Source organism: Anolis carolinensis, chromosome 1 (genome assembly GCF_035594765.1).
Source record: "Anolis carolinensis isolate JA03-04 chromosome 1, rAnoCar3.1.pri, whole genome shotgun sequence".
NCBI classification, from domain to species: Eukaryota; Metazoa; Chordata; class Lepidosauria; order Squamata; family Dactyloidae; genus Anolis; species Anolis carolinensis.
The window spans coordinates 147,935,310-147,958,064 of NC_085841.1; the positions used below are offsets into that span (position 1 = coordinate 147,935,310).

The following is a 22,755-nucleotide window of genomic DNA, read 5'->3' on the forward strand; positions in this document are numbered from 1 at the left end:
CTATTCCCAATTTCAGCTCCTTGTTTGTTTTACACCCGTGATTGCTACAAATTTAGCATCCACATTTGGTTTCCATGGGGATTTCTCCAACATTATATCCAACATCATTTCCAGATCTACCAGAATTCACATCACTGTGCACTTGGCTACTGATAGCCTATTACAGAAAAATAAATGATTAGCCAGCAATGAAGTCATACAAAAGAAAACAGAACTAATGATGCCACCTCAGCTTAAGAAGATGGCATATGAACAGCATTTGTTCCACGTACACCTTCCTCCATTTCAGCTGCAACTGGATCTGGAAGATTCTAATTAACCCTATAGTTTTCATTTCCATTGCCACTTTTTTAGTATTTAGTATTAAACCAAGTTCCAGACATGGTTTAATATCCTGCCTTGTTTCTAGAACAATAGCATTATTGTCCTAGGATGGAACATGTATGACTACACTATGAATATACCTTTTGCAATAACAGATTTCAAACCGCTAGAGCAGAACCTTTCTTCTAAATTCACCTTTTGATTAGAATATTTTCCCCAGAAACATAAACCACAACATTTCAAAAAGAAAAAGTACCATTTTGATTAACATTCAGCAAACATTTACTTACCAAGCTTCAGGCAGAAGAAAGGAGTATTCATGTGGAGAGGTTGTCTCTGGAAAATTAGAGAGAATTGCCAAGCGATGTGGAAGTAAGTCTGATCCATGGTATGTAAACAAGATCTCCAGGGCTCCCACATTGCTTTCCTACAAAAAAAAATTCAGTGTGGTATTTTGAAATCAGTTTATCTACTATTCTGTACAATAAATAGCCATATCCCCATAAAAAAATGGTACTCTATATTCTATTTATTTATGACAACTGATTTGGCAAATAGAACTCATTCCCGTTTAGATAAAATGATCAAAAAGTTTTGAAAGACAAAAGATGATACCTAAATTTCCCACTAGCACCACTAGTGTGGCACTAGGTCTCTTCCAGGTTTGTGTTGTAGTACAAAGCATAAAACAGTCTTGCATGTATGAGACCTGGTTTTATCCCATTTCAAAAAATTATAAAAGCAGTGTCTGCATTAGCTACAGTCAGAATGAGACTTACTAAACTCAGGGTGCATCAGCACTGTAGAGCTAATGCAGTTTGACACTACTTTAGCAGCTATAGTTCAGTGCTGTGGAGTCATGGGAACTATAGCTTTACAAGATCTTTAGCCTTCTCTGTCAAAGAGTGCTGATACCTCACCAAACTACACATTTCAAGTTTTACAAATGGACAAACCGTATTTTTCGCTTTATAAGACGCACCTGATGATAAGACGCACCTAGTTTTCAGAGGAGGAGACAAAGGAGTAGAGAAAGAAGGAGAAGATGAGAAAGGCGATGAAGAAGAGGAAGGAGAGTAAGAAAAGAAGGAGGAGGGGAGGAAGACGAGACAAAAGGAGGAGGAAACAAGAAGAGGAAAGATAAGGAGAAGAAGAAGAGGGAAGAGAATAAGAAAAGGAGAAGGAGGCAAAGGAGAAGAGGAAGAAGAAGAATGAGAGGAGGAGGAGGCGATGAAGAAGAGGCAGGATAAGAGGAAGAATGGGGAGAAGAGGAGGAGGAGGAGGCAATGAAGAAGAGGAAGAAGGTGGTGACAGTGGTGACCCTCTAGCTCCGCCCACGTGAGGTCAGCCTCAAGATGGCCGCCTCTCCTGACCGACCTGTGGAGGCGGCGGCGGGAGGAAGGCGCCGCTGAGGGGAAGGCAGGCTGACAGGCGGTGGCCCGAGTCTCCCTTCGCGGGCTGCGGCTTCAACGCCATGCGGCGGGGCTAGAGCCTGAGGCTTCCACCGCGAGTTAATAATGTTAGCAGAGGTAAGAAGATGTGATGACTCATGGGCCATGTAGTCCCGTTCCTAGTGCTGTTGTGAATGATGAAGAGGAAAACTTGGGTTTTCCACCATTTCAGCCAGAAAAGGAACTATCCCAGCCAGAAATTGAGCCTTTGCACCTGCAGGAGGCTTGTCTTCCAGAAATCTGCCAAACAAGCCCTGAGTCGAGTTCTCCCTCTTTTTCGCGCCGTAATTATTATCTCCAGCAAAAAGGAGTGCAACAAGCTAATCGCAGGAGTTTGAGAATTGCAGCAAAGCATTCAGATGATTAAGCCTGCTGCCATGAGAAATTTTAGGGAGTCATACATCTGGACACAGAGATTGACTTTCGTTTCTGATTCCCCAGAGAAGTGTTCTCTGGTGGGAAAACGAGGCCTATTTAGGTTCCTTGCTCCCGAAGGAATCTTGCGGAGTCAATTCGTCAGCTACCGGAGCAGCGTGTGTGGACAGCTACTCCTGCTTTCAAGCCTTTGTTCCTGTTCCAAGCCTTCGTTCTCAGCCTCGTTTTCTCCCCGGATCTTGCCTTGTTTTCCGGACCTCGCCAAGTAATTACCACGGATCTTGTTCTTGCTCCTCGTTTCCTTGTTGCCTTGAATCAAGCTTTGTGTGCCAAGAATCAAGTTATTTCCTAGCCTTGCTCAAGTTCATGGACTAAAGGACCTTGTCATCTCCCCTCACTTGCTTGGCAAGTGAGTGTTTCGGTTATTGGATTACAACTTTGGACCTTAATATTTCATATTGGACATTGCTTTTTTGGACTAATTTTGACCTTTCCTGAAAGGTCTACTTCTGGACTATTTCCTATACTTGTTTTTATTAACTTTATATATTTCCTTAATAAAGATATTAGATAGATTCTGGCCTCTGTGTATGGTTATTGGTGCTCTGCAGCCTGGGTCGTGACAGTTTGACTCTGCCACCCTAAGCACCAATTAACCTAGGCCAGAATGTCTACCGGAGCCGGACCGGGGGCCCAACCACTCAGTTACACCATCGACAAGGATGAAGTGGACCGCATCCGTGATAAGCTCAATGCGCAGGAGGGAGAAATAAGGGGATTGAAGGAACGCGGAATCCGTCTCCCGGCCCTGGCGCTGCCAACCAAGTTTACTGGAGAAGCTTCTAAGGTTCATGTTTTCCGTCGCCAATGCCAGGCTTATCTAGAGGCCCGTAATGCCGAGTTTCCCCAAGAAGACATCAAGGTGGCGTGGATCTACAGTCTCCTAGACGGGCCAGCGGCCAACTGGGCGACGGCACTGTTCGACCAAGACTCCCCACATCTAAGATCAGCGCAACAATTCTTGGATCACATTAAGGCGACTTGGGGGATTGAGGACAATTTGGAGGCAGCCGGCCACAAACTCCGGCGCCTCTCCCAAGGGGACAGACCCATGTCCCAGTACATAGCCGAGTTCCAAGTGCTGGCCCATAACACCGGATGGAACGATATAGCCCTCAGAGGACAATTTCGGGAGGGTCTCAACATCGAGATGCTGGAGGAAATCTCCAAGGTGGATCCTCCACACTCTCTTGAAGCACTCATTGATCAATGTTTACGAGCTGAAGTCATGATTGCCAACAGAAGACAATGGATCCGAGGCCAGAGCGGTAGGACCGGAGCGAGACCTCCCGCTCCCACCGGCGTCCAGCCGCGCCCAGTGTGGAGACCCCCGCCACCAGCCCCATACCCCAGAGGAAGCGAGGAGGTGCCGATGCAGTTGGGCAATGTGCGTCCCAGATTAGATGCCGCCGAGAAGGCCCGTCGCCAACGCCTAAATCTCTGTTGGTACTGCGGAAACGGGGGCCACTTTGCCAGAGAGTGTCCAGCCAAAGGGAAGCCCGCCGCTCGTCTGGCGGCGGCGTCCTCCACGGAGACGAAGACGTCTGAGGCGGCTGGCGCACAGCCGGCGGGGGAAGCCAGCGACCGGGCGTAGAGAGGCTCGCCAACCCGGTCAAAAAACCCACTCAAGAGCCGCCAACCGGGGTCCTATTTCTTCTAGTGGTCACCTTGTGGTCAGTAAAAAAAGGACCCGTCATGGTCCATGCCATGATAGACTCAGGAGCCACAAACAACTTCATTGACAGAGAGTATGCCGACTCTCTGGGATTACAATATCACGACTTCAAGAACGCCCGTGTGGTGCAAGACATCGATGGCCGCCCCCTCAAGACAGGTCCAGTAAGCCAGTGGTCGGAACCCACCAGAATGTGGATAAGGGAACACATGGAAGAGATTTCCTTCTTTGTTACCGAGGTTCCCCACTTCCCTGTGATTTTGGGAATTCCATGGCTGACACTCCACGACCCAAGCATCTCCTGGTCCAACAGAGAACTGCAGTTTGCTTCAAAATATTGCCAAAACCATTGCCTTGTAGCCAAGGTATGCCATGCCACAGACGCTGAACCCATCATCACCTTGCCCAAGAAGTACTCAGAATATTGGGATGTATTCAATGAAAAAGAAGCCGAGAGACTACCCCCACATAGACCTTATGACTGTGCCATTGACTTGGTGGAGGGGGCCCCGATTCCGCGAGGACACCTCTACTCCCTGACTGAACCAGAGCAAGAAGCTCTCAGGGAGTTCTTAGAGACAAACCTCCGCAAGGGGTTTATCAGACCCTCTCAATCCCCAGCCGCTTCCCCAGTGATGTTTGTGAAAAAGAAGTCAGGGGACCTACGCTTGGTGGTGGACTACAGAGCATTGAACAATATCACTAAACAAAACCGGTATCCCCTGCCTTTGATCTCAGACCTCTTAGACCGGCTTCGAGGGGCTAAGGTTTACACCAAACTGGATCTTCGAGGAGCTTATAATCTAGTTCGCATCAGGGAAGGGGACGAGTGGAAGACTGCCTTCCAGACAAAATTCGGTTTATTCGAAACCCTGGTTATGAATTTCGGTTTATGTGGAGCTCCCGCAACGTTCTAGCATTTTGTCAATGATATCTTTCAGGATTATCTAGATCGGTTCCTGATTATCTACCTGGACGATTTTTTGGTGTTTTCTAGATCACAATCAGAACATGAGAATCACGTCAGAATGGTGTTACAACGATTGCGGGACCACGGACTTTATGCCAAGTTGGAAAAATGCGCTTTTGATCTACAAGAGGTAGATTTCCTGGGATATCGTGTCTCGCCACTAGGGCTCACCATGGACCCGGCAAAGGTCACAGCAGTATTGGAATGGCGGGCGCCAACCAACAAGAAAGAGGTGCAACGATTCTTGGGGTTCGCGAACTACTACCGCAAGTTCATTCCAGACTTTGCCCGCTGGTCTGACCCAATCACCAGCTGCATCCGTGGGAAACAGCCTTTCCGCTGGACAGATCAAGCAGAGAAAGGTTTCCAGCAACTAAAGAAATTATTCACGTCCCAGCCAATCCTTCAGCATCCAGATCCTGAAACCCCTTTTGTCGTGCAGGCGGACGCCTCCGATGTGGCGATTGGGGCTGTACTCCTACAACCAGTGGGAGATCATCTCCATCCTTGTGCCTTTTATTCCCGTCAATTGACTGCACCAGAGAGAAATTACACTATTTGGGAAAAAGAACTTTTGGCCATAAAGGCAGCCTTTGAAACTTGGAGACATTGGTTAGAAGGGGCCAAATATCCCATTGAAGTCCATACTGATCATGGGAATCTAGAGCATCTAAGAACTGCCCGCAAGCTAAATCAGAGGCAACAACGCTGGGCTTTATTCTTTGAACGTTTTAACTTCCAAATTCATTATGTAACCCCAGCCCAGACCAAGCAAGCAGATGCCCTGTCACGGAAACCGGAATACGCTGCAGGGCGCAAGGAGACCTTTGAGTCCCAGCTGCTACAACCCGAGAACTTTGCCACGCTCACAGTGGGAAACACCAAATCCACTCCCATTGAATCAACTCCCTCTACTCCAGGGCCCCTTTGTGCTCAGGAAATCAGGGCTAGTCAGCAAGCAGATGCTTGGGCACAAGACCAACTTCGCCAAGGGCTACGTTTTCCCTTTTCGCTCAAGGATGGGCTACTTTGCTATAGAAATCATGTTTACATCCCCCCAGGACCGGGCAGGGAAAAAGCACTTCGTCTGTGTCATGACTGCAAGCCAGCAGGGCATTTCGGACTATTCAAAACCATGCATTTGATCCTAAGAGACTTCTGGTGGCCCAAGATCCGCAAGGATGTGGAGAAATATGTCAACACCTGCCCAGTATGCCAGCGCTCCAAGACAAGAAGGGAAAGACCCTCAGGGCTTCTGCATCCCCTCCCTACCCCATCCCACCCATGGGAAATAATCTCTGCGGATTTTATCACTGATCTACCACCTTCCTGCGGATTCACCACGATCCTAGTGGTGGTGGACCTTTTTACCAAGTTAGCCCATTTCATTCCCTGTGATGGCCTTCCCACGGCCAAAGAGACTGCAGATCTATTCCTTCAACATGTTTTCAGATTACATGGATTGCCCAAGAGTTTGGTCACAGACCGTGGGTCCCAATTCACCTCTCGGTTCTGGAAAGCACTACAAAAACTATTGGGCATAGACTCTCGTTTATCTTCGGCTCACCATCCCCAAACGGATGGGCAAACTGAGCGCACCAATGCCACTTTGGAACAATACCTTCGCTGTTATGTGAACTACCAGCAGGACAATTGGGTTTCCCTGTTACCGCTGTCAGAGTTTGCCTACAACAATGGGGTCCAGGCTTCAACTAAAGAAACCCCGTTCTTTGCAAACTACGGCTTCCATCCACGTTTCTTTCCTCCTGTCATTGAAACCTCAGAAGTTCCCGCAGCAGAGGACTGGCTGCAGGAACTCACAGCGGTGCAACAACTTTTGCTCCAGCAACTGGACCAAGCCAAGGAGGACTATAAACGCCACGCTGACAAACATCGCCAGCCGGGCCCCGAAATCAAGGTAGGAGACCGGGTTCTTCTGTCCACTCGCTTTTTGCCCTCCCATCGCCCTTGCCGGAAATTAGATGCCCGTTTCATTGGGCCCTACCCAGTGGTGGCGCAACTTAACCCCGTGACTTTCAAACTCCAACTTCCGCGCTCTATGCGCATTCATCCAGTGTTTCATCGCTCTCTGCTCCTTCCGGCGGAAGGTGTGCGCCCTGATGCAGACCGGCCGGCCCCCACTCCTGTTTTGGTGGATGGGGAGGAGGAATTCGAGGTTCAGGACATTTTGGATTCTCGCTTTCACCGCCGCCGCCTACAATATCTCATTGACTGGGTGGGTTTTGGCCCCGAGGAACGTTCTTGGGAAGACGCTTCCACAGTCCATGCCCCCGATTTAACCCGCCGCTTCCATCTGACCTATCCCGCCAAGCCGCGGCCTCGCGCCTCGGGGAGAGAGTCCCAGTTTGAGAGGGGGCTTGAGGAGGGGGATAGTGTGATGACTCATGGGCCATGTAGTCCCGTTCCTAGTGCTGTTGTGAATGATGAAGAGGAAAACTTGGGTTTTCCACCATTTCAGCCAGAAAAGGAACTATCCCAGCCAGAAATTGAGCCTTTGCACCTGCAGGAGGCTTGTCTTCCAGAAATCTGCCAAACAAGCCCTGAGTCGAGTTCTCCCCCTTTTTCGCGCCGTAATTATTATCTCCAGCAAAAAGGAGTGCAACAAGCTAATCGCAGGAGTTTGAGAATTGCAGCAAAGCATTCAGATGATTAAGCCTGCTGCCATGAGAAATTTTAGGGAGTCATACATCTGGACACAGAGATTGACTTTCGTTTCTGATTCCCCAGAGAAGTGTTCTCTGGTGGGAAAACGAGGCCTATTTAGGTTCCTTGCTCCCGAAGGAATCTTGCGGAGTCAATTCGTCAGCTACCGGAGCAGCGTGTGTGGACAGCTACTCCTGCTTTCAAGCCTTTGTTCCTGTTCCAAGCCTTCGTTCTCAGCCTCGTTTTCTCCCCGGATCTTGCCTTGTTTCCCGGACCTCGCCAAGTAATTACCACGGATCTTGTTCTTGCTCCTCGTTTCCTTGTTGCCTTGAATCAAGCTTTGTGTGCCAAGAATCAAGTTATTTCCTAGCCTTGCTCAAGTTCATGGACTAAAGGACCTTGTCATCTCCCCTCACTTGCTTGGCAAGTGAGTGTTTCGGTTATTGGATTACAACTTTGGACCTTAATATTTCATATTGGACATTGCTTTTTTGGACTAATTTTGACCTTTCCTGAAAGGTCTACTTCTGGACTATTTCCTATACTTGTTTTTATTAACTTTATATATTTCCTTAATAAAGATATTAGATAGATTCTGGCCTCTGTGTATGGTTATTGGTGCTCTGCAGCCTGGGTCGTGACAGAAGAGGCCGGCCCGAGGAAGAAATAGAAGAGACGGAGGGAGGTTTGCGAGGCGGCGGTCTCGTGAGGGGAGGTCCCCGTCCTTCTGTTGCCGCCTCCGAGGCTTCCTATCCTCATTTCTGCCTTCCTTGGGCCCTCTGGCTTTCATCCCCATCAGAAACCAGACCTATGTCATTCTCTGCGCCACGTGAGGTCATATTGCGTTTATAAGACACACTGACTTTTTCCCCCTATTTTGGGGGGGGAAAAAGTGTGTCTTATAAAGCGAAAAATACGGTACATGTGATTACCCTGTAATTGCATAAAGGAATGTAGTTCATATAGTAAGATCTGACAAAACATTGCCCTGCATGAAATGCTTTACTAGAAAGTTTCAAAAAAAGAAATACCCGGGCATATGTCCTTGCCGAAAGAACAATATTTTGATTTCGGAACTTCCTGAAGAACTCTGCATCATATCTCTGCTCAGAAGCATGCGGCCCCCCAAGGATCTCCTAAGGGAGAGGAAAATTTGAAAAATATTTTCAAAACTCTTCATCAGATGAGATGGTAAATATTTCCAGGCACACACAATCACCCAGAATGCTGCTAGGATAGTCTTCTCCTGTTCTATTCAAGAGAGAACAGGTCAACTGCGGATATAAGGAAACACTGTAGATATGAGGTCCTTGCCCCATTTTTCCTTTTTGTATGCCTTCAAATCATTTCTGGCTCATGGTGACCACAAGGTGAATTTATCATAGGGTTTTCTTGACAAAATTCATTCACAGGAGGTTGCCTCTACCTTGTTCTGAGGCTAAGACAATGTGACCTGATGTAGTCTAGGAGAATTATAACTGTGGTTCCCCGAGTTTGCGTCCAACATTCAAACCACTATATATTGCTCACTTATACATACCAAAACCCTTTTGTGAGCTATCTTCAATTTTAACAACTTCAAAGGTTGACTACCATCTGGTAAGTCCAGTTCTCTAAATAATTGGTCACTCCACAAAACTGGGGAAGTCTCCAACGTATTTTTATCTCAGCTTTCACACATTTACTCTCCCAGATGTATGTGTACACATGCATGCACACACACACACACACAAACAAACAAAGCAGAAAAAATTAAATATTGGGACATTTTTAAAAACAGCATTTTGGGAAGAGGAAAGCAGGTTTTTGAAGGTTAAAAAGGAGCAAGGGGGAGAATATGTGCTGGAATGCAAATGATAAGGCAGAGACACAGCTGTTCAAACAATGGAAATGTGCTGCACTGCAACAATAGTGTTTGCCTGCGTCCCTGTTTACAATAAATGAAATGCTTGAAAGCAATTACAAATATGAAAATAAGATTATCAGACTGAAAAAAAAATCAAGTCATTATAGATCATAAGAAAAGAGCCATCAAACGAGATTTGTGCTTTAATAGCTATCTTCCATACCTCATATGTTGCTAGACGGTCCAAATAGGTTAGAAGTTTCAACCTGCTGCGGCAAAGTTCTTTCTGTTCCAAAGTCAGTCTATTTTTAACAAAAAGTAAAGATGAGTATTTTAAAAATACTATATAAATAAATACATCACTAAATAAAACATTTGGATGCCCTTTTCAATAAGGAAAACATCTTCTGAAAAATATATACAGGCAGTCCCTGAGTTACAAACATTTAATTTATATATGACTCCTAGTTACAAACACCAGGAAGTGAGAGAAATCCACCCCTAGGAAGGGAAATTCACTCCCATAAGACTTATCATTGGAAAAGGCGTCTCCATTGACGTTTTATCACCAGTTCTTGTTTCCACTAAAATCCAACATTTTCAAAATCCAAGTGTCACAGGGACAAAAAGTGAGGTAAAATCTTCTGAACAAGGGTACAGAGAGCAAAACAAATGCTGCAGGGGAGTTAACCTTTCCCTGTGCTGTCCAAAATGAAAAAAAAAAGGCTGGTGTACTATTGCACCCGAGCTGCTACAAATGTCTTTAGCATTAACATATACCAACTTTCTGTCAGCTTGGGGATTCTAGATTGCCTTACTGTTTGAGCAAGAAACCCCACAGACTCAATGTCCATGCTACTGCTTTCAAGAAATTTATTAATTTATTAATTGGTCATGGGCCTATCTCCACCCAGGCATTATCTTGATTTCCCCGCAACGAAATCCATACTTAAAAGTTTGAAGGTAACTGGTTGTTCTTGAAGTTGATGGTTGTGGATGATTCTGGAGATGAAGAACAGATGAAAGTTTCCCTTGCTCACTTTCTCTGGTAGAGGGGCCTCTGGGGCACCCAATGCCCAAGGTGGTCAGACCGGAGGTAGAGAGAGCAGGTCGCTCCTATTGAAACCTGGCACCTTGCTGAAGGTGCTGGAAATCCCACAGACTGTCACTGACCAGAGGTAAGTCAGTATAGCTGGATGAGTTCCCAAATTAGAATCATAGAATCATAGAATCATAGAATAGTAGAGTTGGAAGAGACCACATGGGCCATCCAGTCCAACCCCCTGCTAAGAAGCAGGAAATCGCATTCAAAGCACCCCCGACAGATGGCCATCCAGCCTCTGCTTAAAAGCCTCCAAAGAAGGAGCCTCCACCACGGCCCCGGGGAGAGAGTTCCACTGTCGAACAGCTCTCACAGTGAGGAAGTTCTTCCTGATGTTCAGGTGGAATCTCCTTTCCTGTAGTTTGAAGCCATTGTTCCGTGCCCTGGTCTGCAGGGCAGCAGAAAACAAGCTCACTCCCTCCTGCCTATGACTTCCCCTCACGTATTTGTACATGGCTATCATGTCTCCTCTCAGCCTTCTCTTCTGCAGGCTAAACATGCCCAGCTCTTTAAGCCGCTCCTCATAGGGCTTGTTCTCCAGACCCTTAATCATTTTAGTCGCCCTCCTCTGGACGCTTTCCAGCTTGTCAACATCTCCCTTCAACTGTGGTGCCCATAATTGGACACAGTATTCCAGGTGTGGTCTGACCAAGGCAGAATAGAGGGGGAGCATGACTTCCCTGGATCTAGACGCTATTCCCCTATTGATGCAGGCCAGAATCCCATTGGCTTTTTTAGCAGCCGCATCACATTGTTGGCTCATGTTTAACTTGTTGTCCACAAGGACTCCAAGGTCTTTTTCGCACACACTGCTGTCAAGCCAGGCGTCCCCCATTCTGTATCTTTGATTTCCATTTTTTCTGCCGAAGTGAAGTATCTTGCATTTGTCCCTGTTGAACTTCATTTTGTTAGTTTCGGCCCATCTCTCTAGTCTGTCAAGATCGTTTTGAATTCTGCTCCTGTCTTCTGGAGTGTTAGCTATCCCTCCCAGTTTTGTGTCATCTGCAAACTTGATGATCGTGCCTTCTAACCCTTCGTCTAAGTCGTTAATAAATATGTTGAACAGAACCGGGCCCAGGACGGAGCCCTGCGGCACTCCACTTGTCACTTCTTTCCATGATGAAGACGACGCATTGGTGAGCACCCTTTGGGTTCGTTCGCTTAGCCAATTACAGATCCACCTAACCGTAGTTTTGTCTAGCCCACATTTTACTAGTTTGTTTGCCAGAAGGTCGTGGGGGACTTTGTCGAAGGCCTTACTGAAATCCAGGTACGCTACATCCACAGCATTCCCTGTATCGACCCAACTCGTAACTCTATCGAAAAAAGAAATCAGATTAGTCTGGCATGACTTGTTTTTGGTAAATCCGTGTTGACTATTAGCAATGACCGCATTTGTTTCTAAGTGTTCGCAGACCACTTCCTTAATGATCTTTTCCAGAATTTTGCCTGGTATTGATGTGAAATTAGTTAAATTAGTTAATTAGTTATTGGCTTGAAATGGCTTGTCCAAGCCTGGATCTCGCTGGGACCAACTACAGACATGTCTTGCTTCCAAAATTCCCTGGTGGTAATAACCCTAAACTAAAGATGGCTCTTTCCCCAGGAAAAGGGGGCAGGCAAACTTATTGATCCAAACCAGGAGGGATTTCCTTAAGCTCCATCTTCGTAAGACTAACAGAAAAGTGAATATTCTCAAACTGTGGGTGTGGCAACCTAACAAGTGGAGCTGGGACTTACACAGTTCCATCACAACTGGAGTTACACTTAAAATGTACTTGTTCCAACTTACATACAAATTAAACTTAAGAACAAACATACAGGCCCTATCTTGTTCATAACTCGGGATTGCCTGTATATATAGTGGTATCTGCTGGGGTTTGGCTTCAGAACTGTTACCCTAATCCAAAGCCCCATATTCATGGATGCTCAAGTCCTATTACATATAATGGCAAAGTAAAATAAAGGCTGTCCTTTTAAAAAATGGAAAAATCAAGGTTGGCTTCCTGAAATTTTTAAAAATATTTATTTTCCGACTGTGGATGGTTGAATCTCTTGCTACAGTGGACAATCTGTGTAATTCTAGACCCATTTCCAACCATGTATTCTACTGAGAAGACACTTATTTGGTCAAGCATCCAACAGGGATAAATATCTGAGAAATGCAGACTGAAGTAGATACCATATACCTCTGTCTCTTTCATTTGAATCTGATGCATGCTCAGGTGCCTGTGTGAATGCATTTCTCTATAGCAAACTGCTCAAAACAAGGGATCTGTCCAAATGAGATAAAGAACTGGTCAGAAAGCTTGCATTCACATTTTAAATCCCAGCGCGATATGTCATAAGCTGGACCTCCTTCAAAGTGCACAGGCAGTTAAAAATTTATATCTTGAACCAATTAGAAGTAAGATATATTAAATATATATATTCTTCCTTTGGGGACTATATGTGTCTAAGCCTAGCAATATAACAAAAGGACACTGAGCTTGGCATTTCATTTACTTGGAAAAGTCCACTGATTGAAGAAGTTCTTGATGTTTCATGGCCTCCCGCTCTCTCCTACTCTCTGCTTCTTCCTCAGGAGTTAAGAACTCTTCATAAAGTAGTTCATCAATGTCTACATCACCTGGCAAAATAAACCTGAAAAAGGAACATCAGGGGATAGAAAATTGGTTATCTAGTCAAGAACAAAGCTTTCTGCACTGTGGTCTGCAACAACCGCTTTGTAAAAGTACCCAACCAAAGTGAAGGCTTTCATATGCCTTTGTGACCCTTTTTTAAGAAGATAAACAATGATTTCCATAAGTTGCAGTTGAAGCAAGATCTTATACAAATGTATTAGCATTTTAAACAGGTTTACAGTCACACAGAAAAATCTGAAACAGAAAGAATGTGTGTGTGTGTGTGTGTGTGTGTGTGTGTGTGTGTGTGTGTGTGTGTGTGAAACGGAGGGGGGGAAATGATTTACCCTAGTCAGCTAGGTAACGGATGCAAAAATTGTACCCCTAAAAGTGTGCATGCATACAGGTAGCCAGACTGGAAACTGGAAAAGACTCCAGTTTAATAATCAGGTAAAAGAGATGTTGGCTGTGTGACAAGAAACATCTGCTGTAATTCCCTCTTCTCCACAACTATTGAAGATACAGGTGCCATCACCAGTTTTTACTCTGGAAACTAGAAATTAGATACAGATTAACATGTCACTAAAACTCCCATGTTATATTTATTACGCAGATAGCTCAAAATATAAAATCATTTTACTCTGTTAAAAAGATATTTTCAAGTAACAATTGTTTTAGTCAGACATCCAACATTGTATTAATGAAGCAAACAAATCACCTTCTTGTGCTCATGTTTCGTTTTTGTGATTGGTTGTTAAGTTAACTTTGATGTATGGAAGTTCTGTGAATGAGAGACCTCCAAGACACCAACCTCCAAGACATCAACAGCCCTGCTAAGGCTCTGCAAACCTTTATTAAACCAACCCATCTGTACAGCAGGTTTCCTCTTTTCCTGCTAGAGTGGGACCTTGATGTCTGTTGTGGTTTAGTTTCAGGACCCCTCTTAGACACCAAAAACCCATAGAGGCTCAATGTTGTATACAACGTTAGCAGACACTTTTTGGATTTTAAAAATTTTGGAATATCTGCATTTACATATACATACAGGTCAGGTGCTCAACTCGACCTGGGCTTCGAATTGGCAACCTTTCACTTGTTACATGCTTAACAACAACTCTAACAAGTACTACTACTATAGGTTGAGCATCTCTTCTCCAGAATTCTAAAATCCAAAATACTCTGAGAGATTGGGGAGGCGGACGCCGGAGAGTTAAGAGGCATTCAGCTAAGCTCCGGTATCGTCATTGTTTTCCTTACTTTTATCGTTTATCTTTTATCTTTTAATATTTTTATATTATTTTACTCCCATTCTGCTCCAGTCTGTTTCAGTTATCTCCAGCTTGAGCAGTGAGCAACATTATTTTAGAAACCCTGGTTGTTTGCTCACATTACTTGTGCTGTGTATGCTGTTTCCTACTCCTTGTTCCTCATACTTATCTCTGTTAATCTGCAAACAACACCTACTGCTGAGGAGTTTCTAACTAAAACTATATAAACTGAAAACAAAAAGAACTCCAAAACACAAAATAGAAAACTCCAAACTCCGGGAACTACAATACCTCTGTGAACTTCTTTTTCCCTCTCTTCCTCTCAAGACTTGCTCAAGACTTGCTGGTGCTTTAATTAAGGTGCTCCAAAGTTAAAGGCACTTTACCTCCATGTCCCGAGACTGTGTCGCAGACATGATAAAGGAGCACAAGGTTAGATAAAGGTACAGCAATGAAATATCGAGGAGATGGGACCCAAATTTAAACACAAATATCATTTGCTTCAAATGCACCTTATGCATATAGCCTGGAGGTCACTTTATACACAGTATTTTTTAATAATTTTGTGCATGAAAGTTTACATTCATCAAACCATCAGAAAGCAAATGTGTCATTAGCTCAGTCACCCAAATGAACTATTTTGGATATTAAAATTCTGTATAAGGGATGCTCATCCTTCCACTGCAGCCTGAACTGAAATATTGTTGCTTAGTTAGGACTAGACTTTGACTTACTTGTCAAAGCTGACCACAGCTTGTTTCAAAGTTTTATTAAATCTCATAAAAGAAGGATGACATTTCAACTTTGTCTTCAAAAAAACAAAACAAGATGAAATAATAATCTGGGTGTGATGCAATGTAAAAATAGTGGTAGCAAAACTGGCTTTATAGAACTTATTGTAATGCACTGCTTATTCAAAAAACGGTCACTAAATTTGCTTAAAAACAAAAACAATGCAACCCACTCCCACAAACCTGCCACCATCTTCTCCTTTCCCAATGGCTATGAGAGCTTCCAGGTCTGTCCCTTTCAGTCCATATTGCAGCAATTCTTTGGCAGCATCCACATTCTCAGGAACTCTTTCTAAGCATTCATGAAGAACCCAAGAACGCTTATTAATTTTGCTCTGTTAACCCCACCGGGGGGAAAAAGAGAGAAAACAAGCCATTCATTACAGCTGTCTATGAACTCACAAAGGAAACTGCCTTAGAATTCTACCATTTGTCTAGGCTGGTATAATCTCCACTATCTGCTAGCATCTCACTAGGACCTCTGCACTGGGGTCAAGACAATCCTACAAACTATGAGTTTCTGACTGAAATGCATAAAATGTAAAGGTTTTGATCCATACACAGACCCGAGAAAAGAAACAGAAAAAGATTTCTGGAAATGTAAGATAGCCCAACTAAATTCTCAACCATTTCTCTATCTCATTGCAAGTCCAAAATGTCCTATTAAAAATGTGACTCAGGAGTGTCATTCAGGATTCACCTTCAAAGGAATTGAGTTCAGGAGATGTATAAAGGAACTGGCAGAGGAGAAAAGTCAACCAAGTCCCTTTGGAAAGCAGGAATTCTACTTGTCTCTAGGGACCCCCAAAAAACATTATCTTGCCATAAGAAGACATACCAGGTAATCCTGAATCGAAGCAATGCTAACAGGAGATTTCCTCCACTGCCTCTGATACACAAGATCAGAATCAAGGTCATATGTTTGAGCTAGTGACAATGCTTCTCCATACTCTTCATTATCAATCTAAAAACAAAACATACAGAAATTACAGTAAGCCTCATGGACAATGAAGGAAAAACAAAAACTATCATTTTTTGTTCAGTCCCATACTACAAAATGAGTATAATCATTCTTAGGGTTGCCCTAAGTCTGAAATGACTTGAAGGCACACAACAGCAACAACCCTAATTAAATTGACTCTCTCATCAGCCAAAAGCAGACCCACACTTGCCACTGAAATATTGGTAAGCCTATGTTGGTTAAAATTGTTCTTCATTTTACATACTGCATAGTTCTTTCATGTTTTTGCACTACAAATTCTCAGCCATTTGTAGTGCAAATTCCTGAGCAGTGTGCTCATTTTTTAACAAATTATGGTCCGGCCCCAGTCTGAGGGACAGTGAATCGACCCTCTTCTTAAAAAGTTGGAAGACACTTGAACTAAAGCATGCTCCAACCAGGTATGTTTTCTAAGAGTAAAAACAACTGAAGCAACTCATAGTATGAGGTACTCAGTATGCTGTCTGAAGGCCACATATGGCCTGAAACAATGTCCATTCCCTCAGCAATCTTCACTGTAAAACTTCAATAGCAAAATAGTAACAAAAAAGGGTTAGGTTATGCAATAAATTAACCCTTTTCAATTAATATTTTCATAAAAAAGGAGGGGGAGCACATATTTTGATCTCACCTTTCTCTGGTATAACTCCTCAGGGGTTGTGGACCTCAGTTTCACAAGATGGTAATTTTTTACAATCGTGCGTGGCCGTTTCCTCGGAGGTGCAAACCTCTCCATTTCAGTCACAAAATACAGGCCTTGTTTAATATACTCAAAGTATCGAGCCTTGGCCGAGGCTTCATCATCTGAATCAGAGTCATCATCTCCTTCATCTTCATCTCCAGGTCTGCTATCCAAGCGCAATCTCTTTGGAGCGAACTTCACCTCGCACTACAAGAAAACCAATTCTTACCAAAGAGCATAATGTATCACACTTAGATCTGTCAGCACTCTATTGGATGCAAAGCCTCTACAATTCGCAAATCTGTTGGGAATTCAAAAGCAGCACCAGAAAATAAATTTCCTCTCAAACTATCAGCAGCAGCCATGTTATTATACTGGATGGACTATTAGTGCTGTCCCATCTGTAGATACCTAGTGCATTCATAAGGACTAGAACTAGCTCAATATTAATATTTCTTAAGAATATCTTAAAAGCATGGGATTCAAGAAACTGAGCCCTAGGGAACTTAATCTACCAACAGTTTTGAAGAGCTGATCCCAAAATGAGTGCAATCAATAGATTATTATGCTGGACTCCTTAAAAGAATTCACTAGTTCTTTTTATAGAGCTATATTATCCTGAGGATTACATGGAGGAAAATGACAATTTAATGGCTAACATTCATACTGTAAAACATGTATTTTAAGAAACTATTTAGAGCACACTTTCAGAGGAAAATGCCACTGCTCACTAAATGACTTCTTTAAGACATCATTTAATAAATCACCAAGAAAAGCACATTAATGCTGCAAGTTCTTGTATATAAACCTCCTATGCAAAACAGATCACTGTTAAGTTGATTGTAATACTTGACTTCTGTTTTGTATTTTGTGAACGTTCCTTTAGTAAAGCAACTGTCCAGCACCTCATCTAAGTTGAGTGTATCTGTAAAGTTGAAGTTCTACCTAAAAGGCTACTGAAATGCTGAGTTGAAGAAAATAATTAAGTATCAGGAATCTATGAGAAACCCTCAGATCCAATGGAAGTAGGGAGATGCATTATAGACCCCTGAAATGACCTATAATGTAGTCATACTCCAGTTCTGCAGACATCAATTCTTAATTCATTTAATCCACTTAAACTAGAGCCTTCCAGCTGATTCACACAAGACACACTCCCTGCCTAACTATTCAGCAACCAAGTAAGATCAGAAGCCTTCACTTACATTTTTGCATTATTTCATTTTATTCAAGACAGGCAAACTGTGTTTGTTTCAACAAGCTCAGATCAACCCAGACTCTGAAACTTGCTTGTTTCAAAAAGCTTAATGAATGATAACAACATTTCAGCGTTCAGATTTAACTTTACTTTGAAGTAAGAGATTTTGTTTTCCTCCTGGCAGCTGCATCAGGAAAGTGGAAAACACTGACCATTGAAGTTTTTTTGGGCTACTGCCCATTGAAGTTTTTTTCTGCCACAAAAAACCACAATTCATCAGGAAATCTGAATTGGCCCATTCTTAAATGCCCCCCCCCCCCCCATGAATTGAAGTCTAACATTTTTGCTTTGTTTTTAAAGATATTGGGAGTTAGATGTTGCAACATTTACACATTAAGGGTCACAATATTTCTCACAAATCATAGTATTTGACTTTGCATGTGCTTCTTACTTCCAGACTCAGAAATCCTCCATCATGAGCAGAAGTGACCTGAGGAGAACTTTCAAACCATTCGCAAGATTTCCCTAGGAGGTTTTTCAAGGTCTTCACTGATGAGACTGTCAAAGCACCAGAACAGCGAGCCAGGATGACAGCATTTTCTGCCCACCAATTTACGTCAATCAATGGATAAAGGGATTCCTTGTCTAAAAGAGGGGCAAGGAGGGATAATGGTTTCAAGTATTAGAAAAAGAACTTGTGCAACTTTCAATTATTCAAGAAGAAACTATTCAGAAGACTGCCTTTATGTGATGCTGATATATAGTTAACGTCTCACTCCACCACATTTTAATAGTAGCCTTTTAATTACCATTATCCCTGGATTAAATAAAGCAGAACGGAATAATTAATTATTCTGACAGACTTTTTATATAATATTTTTAAAATAAAGCATATTAGACATACTTGCTCACACAAAAGAGGGTGGACATTTAAAAATTTATAGACCTTATCATTGTTCATGCCTGCTGTGAGACTTGTCTCTCTGGGAAATGCTCAGAGCATTACTTATGGAATCCAGATGAAGCTATCATCAATGCCAACCAGCTGAGAAATATGGCATGACCTCAAGAGATAAATATTTAAATGACTTCTCCCCAAAGGAAGTGTGGCCTCAGACAAGTGACCACATCTCATCCACAGCAAAGTCAGACAGTTGAATAGCTACCAGCCATAAAGTATAATGAAGCACCCAATGGAAGAACTTAGGAGTTTATCATATGATGAACACATGTAATTTATTATTTTGTGTCAAAAGCATTGCATAATAAATAAGTTTAAAAAGTGATGAAATAAAGGAATCAGAAGCAGCTAAATAGTTTTAGACCAAAAGCAGGCAACAGTGACCGCATTGTCCATAGCTTTAAACAACTTCGTCTCCATACATGAGGCAGGACATTGTGGGCAAGCATACATATGCGGAATTGTTTGTTCTGCTCCACAGTCATTCAAGGTGGAGGATTTTTCCAGGTAGTGCCATATTGCCAGATTGTCTTTTGATCTGCCCACTCCACTTCTGAGTCTGTTTAGGGACTTCCAAGTTGCCCATTCTTAGTTTGCCCCTGGAGGCGGACCCTCATGGGGGGCCATCCAGTTGGAATTGCCTGGTTTAGCTGCCCAGAGGGATACTCTTGCTGTTGTTGGAGGAACATTAGTAGTAGTGTTGGTTCTCATTAACCCTTTCCTTGATTTGAGTCTAGTGGGAGGAAGTTGATAGTCATGCAGTGGATGGCTTTCACAATGTTCCACTTTATTTCTCTCACAGTTAGCAGCAACTTCCCGTTGCACATTGGGGGGGGGGGGGGCAATGCCAGCTAACTTGTAGGGTTTATCAACAGGTGTAGGTTTAAGGCATCCTGTGATTATTCTGCATGTTTCGTTCAGTGCCAGACAGGACAGGTGTACTCAGCAATTGAGTAAGACAAGGCCAGGGCTGATGTTCTTATTAATTGTGGGTCTGCACCCCATGCATTGCCGGTAAGTTTCCGCATGATGTTGTTGCATGCAGCTACTTTGTGCTTGGTGTTCATGCAGTGTTTCCTATACGTTAGTGTTCGATCTAAGGTGACACCAAGATATTTAGTCTATCTAAATTGTTATGGGGCAGGAAGCCTAAATAAGACATGCACAACTTGGTCCTTCGCAGGTGCATAGGATTAAAATGCAGTGTTGAATGTGGGTGATGAGAGGTTTAGTAGTCCAACACATCCAAAGGACCCCAGGTTGGAGAAATTGGTCTAAAACAACCAGGAGCAGTACAATGCTTCTGTGCCAAACTATTTGAAGCTGTGTACAAATAAACAGGCAGGGAATAAGAAGCAACACATTACAGGAGGTCCCACATGTTCCAAAAATAGGCTGCTTCACAAGGGTTTTTAAAACAAGAAGTCATAAAAAATTATGACTCAGTTTTAGTATGTCAAAAATATACAAAAATACACATAGGAGCATAAGAAGCTGCCCTATACTGAATCAGACAATTGCCCATCTACGCCATATTTTTGGTAATACACTGGGGTTGGCACTTAAATGCTGAACACTTGAAAAATCATCATATCATCAACATGGGCCAATAGCAACTATGACATGTGACATTTTAATATTGTATTTCGTATACCTTTTAACACATTAACAGATAGTGCTAGGTTTGAAAAAAAGGTCCTTTCTTTCTCTCTATCTCTCTCAAACACATACACACATCGTAAGTAGACCGTTACACAAACCTTTAATTTTTTTCCTCTTTTCAAGAGAGAGCCTCCATTCTGGCTTGATGTCATCATAACCTGGCTGCAAAAAACAAACACACCATACATATTTAATCATGTAAGTGAGATGTATCTCTCTTCAAATGCTATATATATCTATATATATAAAAGGATAAAAAAAATTCGGCCTAGGACAAAACAACAAAACTACACATCCCAGAAACACTAAACTTGGCAACACAACCCCTCATCCATGCCTCTATGTTCATACAACAAAAAGAAAAGAAAAATAAAGTCCTAATTAGAGGGAGAGGAATAATTGTTTTTTATCCAATTGCTGCCAGTTAGAACTCTGCCCACTTGGTCTCCTAGCAACCTACTCAGCCCAGGGGACAGGCACAGTTAGGCCTCAGGCATCTTCCCCACTGCCTATAAAATACAGATTATCTGATTTTCACTGGATTATATGGCAGTGTAGACTCAAGGCTCTTCCACACAGCTATATTACCCATTTATAATTTTATATTATCTGCTTGGCACTGGATTATCTTGAGTCCACACTGCCAAATAATTCACTTCAGTGTGCATTTTATACAGCTGTGTAGAAGGGGCCTCATATAATCCAATTCTAAGCAGATAATATAAGATTATAAATATACAGTAGAGTCTCACTTATCCAACATAAACAGGCCGGCAGAATGTTGGATAAGTGAATATGTTGGATAATAAGAAGGGATTCAGGAAAACCCGATTAAACATCAAATTAGGTCATCATTATACAAATTAAGCACCAAAACATCATGTTATACAACAAATTTGTCAGAAAAAGTAGTTCAATGTTCAGTAATGCTATGTTGTAACTACTGTATTTACAAATTTAGCACCAAAATATCACAATGAATTTAAAACATTGACTACAAAAACATTGACTACTAAAAGGCAGACTTCGTTAGATAATCCAAAACACTGGATAAGCGAATGTTGGATAAGTGAGATTCTGTGACCAAAATATGCATATATGATATGTCAGGGGTCCCCAAACTTTTTTAACAGGGGGCCAATTCACGGTCCCTCAGACCGTTGGAGGGCCAGATTATAGTTTTTGAAAAAAAACTATGAACAAATTCCTATGCACACTGCACATATCTTATTTTGAAGTAAAAAACAAAACAAAAAGGGAACAAATACAGCCTCAATGTTAATCATCATCATCATTATCATCATTGTCATCGTCATCATAAAAATAATAGAAGGTTGGAAGAGACCCCTTGGGATATCTACTCCAACCCCCTTCTGCTTTTGTGCACCACACCATAATCGAAGCACTGCTGACAGATAGACACCCAATGACAACAACAACACCATAATAAACATGGTTGGAAGAGACCCCTTGGGCCATATAGTCCAACCCCTTTCTCCCTTTGTGAACCAAAACATAAAGCACCCCTGACCAACAATGGCAATAATAATAATAATAATAATAATAATAATAATAATAATAATAATAATAATTCAGGATTGGAAGAAATTGCTAGCCTTCAAGAAAAATGAATCCATGACAGGGCCGCAAAGGAGGGAGTCTACGTGGCAAGATAAAACGGAAGGTCTCTACCTTTTGCCACAGGCATGCCTCCATTGTTGTTTTGACTCCTCCGTCCCAGGTGAGGGAGGAGGCGGAAAAGGAGCGTGCAAGGCGAGCGAGGAGGCAGGAAAGGCGCGCACCTTTCCCTCCTCCCTCGCCCCGTGCAGGCCTTCGTCAGCAGCGGCGGCGGGAAAGATGCCTGCGGGGCGAGGGAGGAAAGGCGCATGCCTTTTTCTCGCCCCGTGCATCCCTTTCTCGGCGGCAGCGGGAAAGGTGTGTGCGGGACGAGGAAAAGGCACGAGCCTTTCTCTCTTCTCTCACCCCGTGCGCACCTTTCCCGCTGCTTTCCTCAGCGCCAGCAGCGGGAAAGCTGCCCGCGAGGTGAGGGAGGAAAGGCACACACCTTTCCCTCGCCCCGTGCGGCTCTTTTTCAGTGGAGG

At 43.1% G+C, this 22,755-nt stretch overlaps 1 protein-coding gene across 6 annotated transcripts in view; it reads right to left on the minus strand.

The window, feature by feature from the left end:
• Window positions 1-22,755, minus strand: part of nbas (NBAS subunit of NRZ tethering complex) — a 294,693-nt gene that overhangs the window by 230,951 nt on the left and 40,987 nt on the right. For all 6 annotated transcript variants that reach the window (XM_062983871.1, XM_062983869.1, XM_062983865.1 and 3 more), the window contains exons 13-21: window positions 20,752-20,815; window positions 18,482-18,675; window positions 16,782-17,039; window positions 15,989-16,114; window positions 15,334-15,485; window positions 12,973-13,110; window positions 9,589-9,667; window positions 8,551-8,655; window positions 615-751 (exon numbers count right to left, since the gene is read on the minus strand). In XM_062983871.1, coding sequence (XP_062839941.1) covers window positions 615-751; window positions 8,551-8,655; window positions 9,589-9,667; window positions 12,973-13,110; window positions 15,334-15,485; window positions 15,989-16,114; window positions 16,782-17,039; window positions 18,482-18,675; window positions 20,752-20,815 — 1,253 coding nt within the window. The remainder of the gene's footprint in view (window positions 1-614; window positions 752-8,550; window positions 8,656-9,588; window positions 9,668-12,972; window positions 13,111-15,333; window positions 15,486-15,988; window positions 16,115-16,781; window positions 17,040-18,481; window positions 18,676-20,751; window positions 20,816-22,755) is intronic.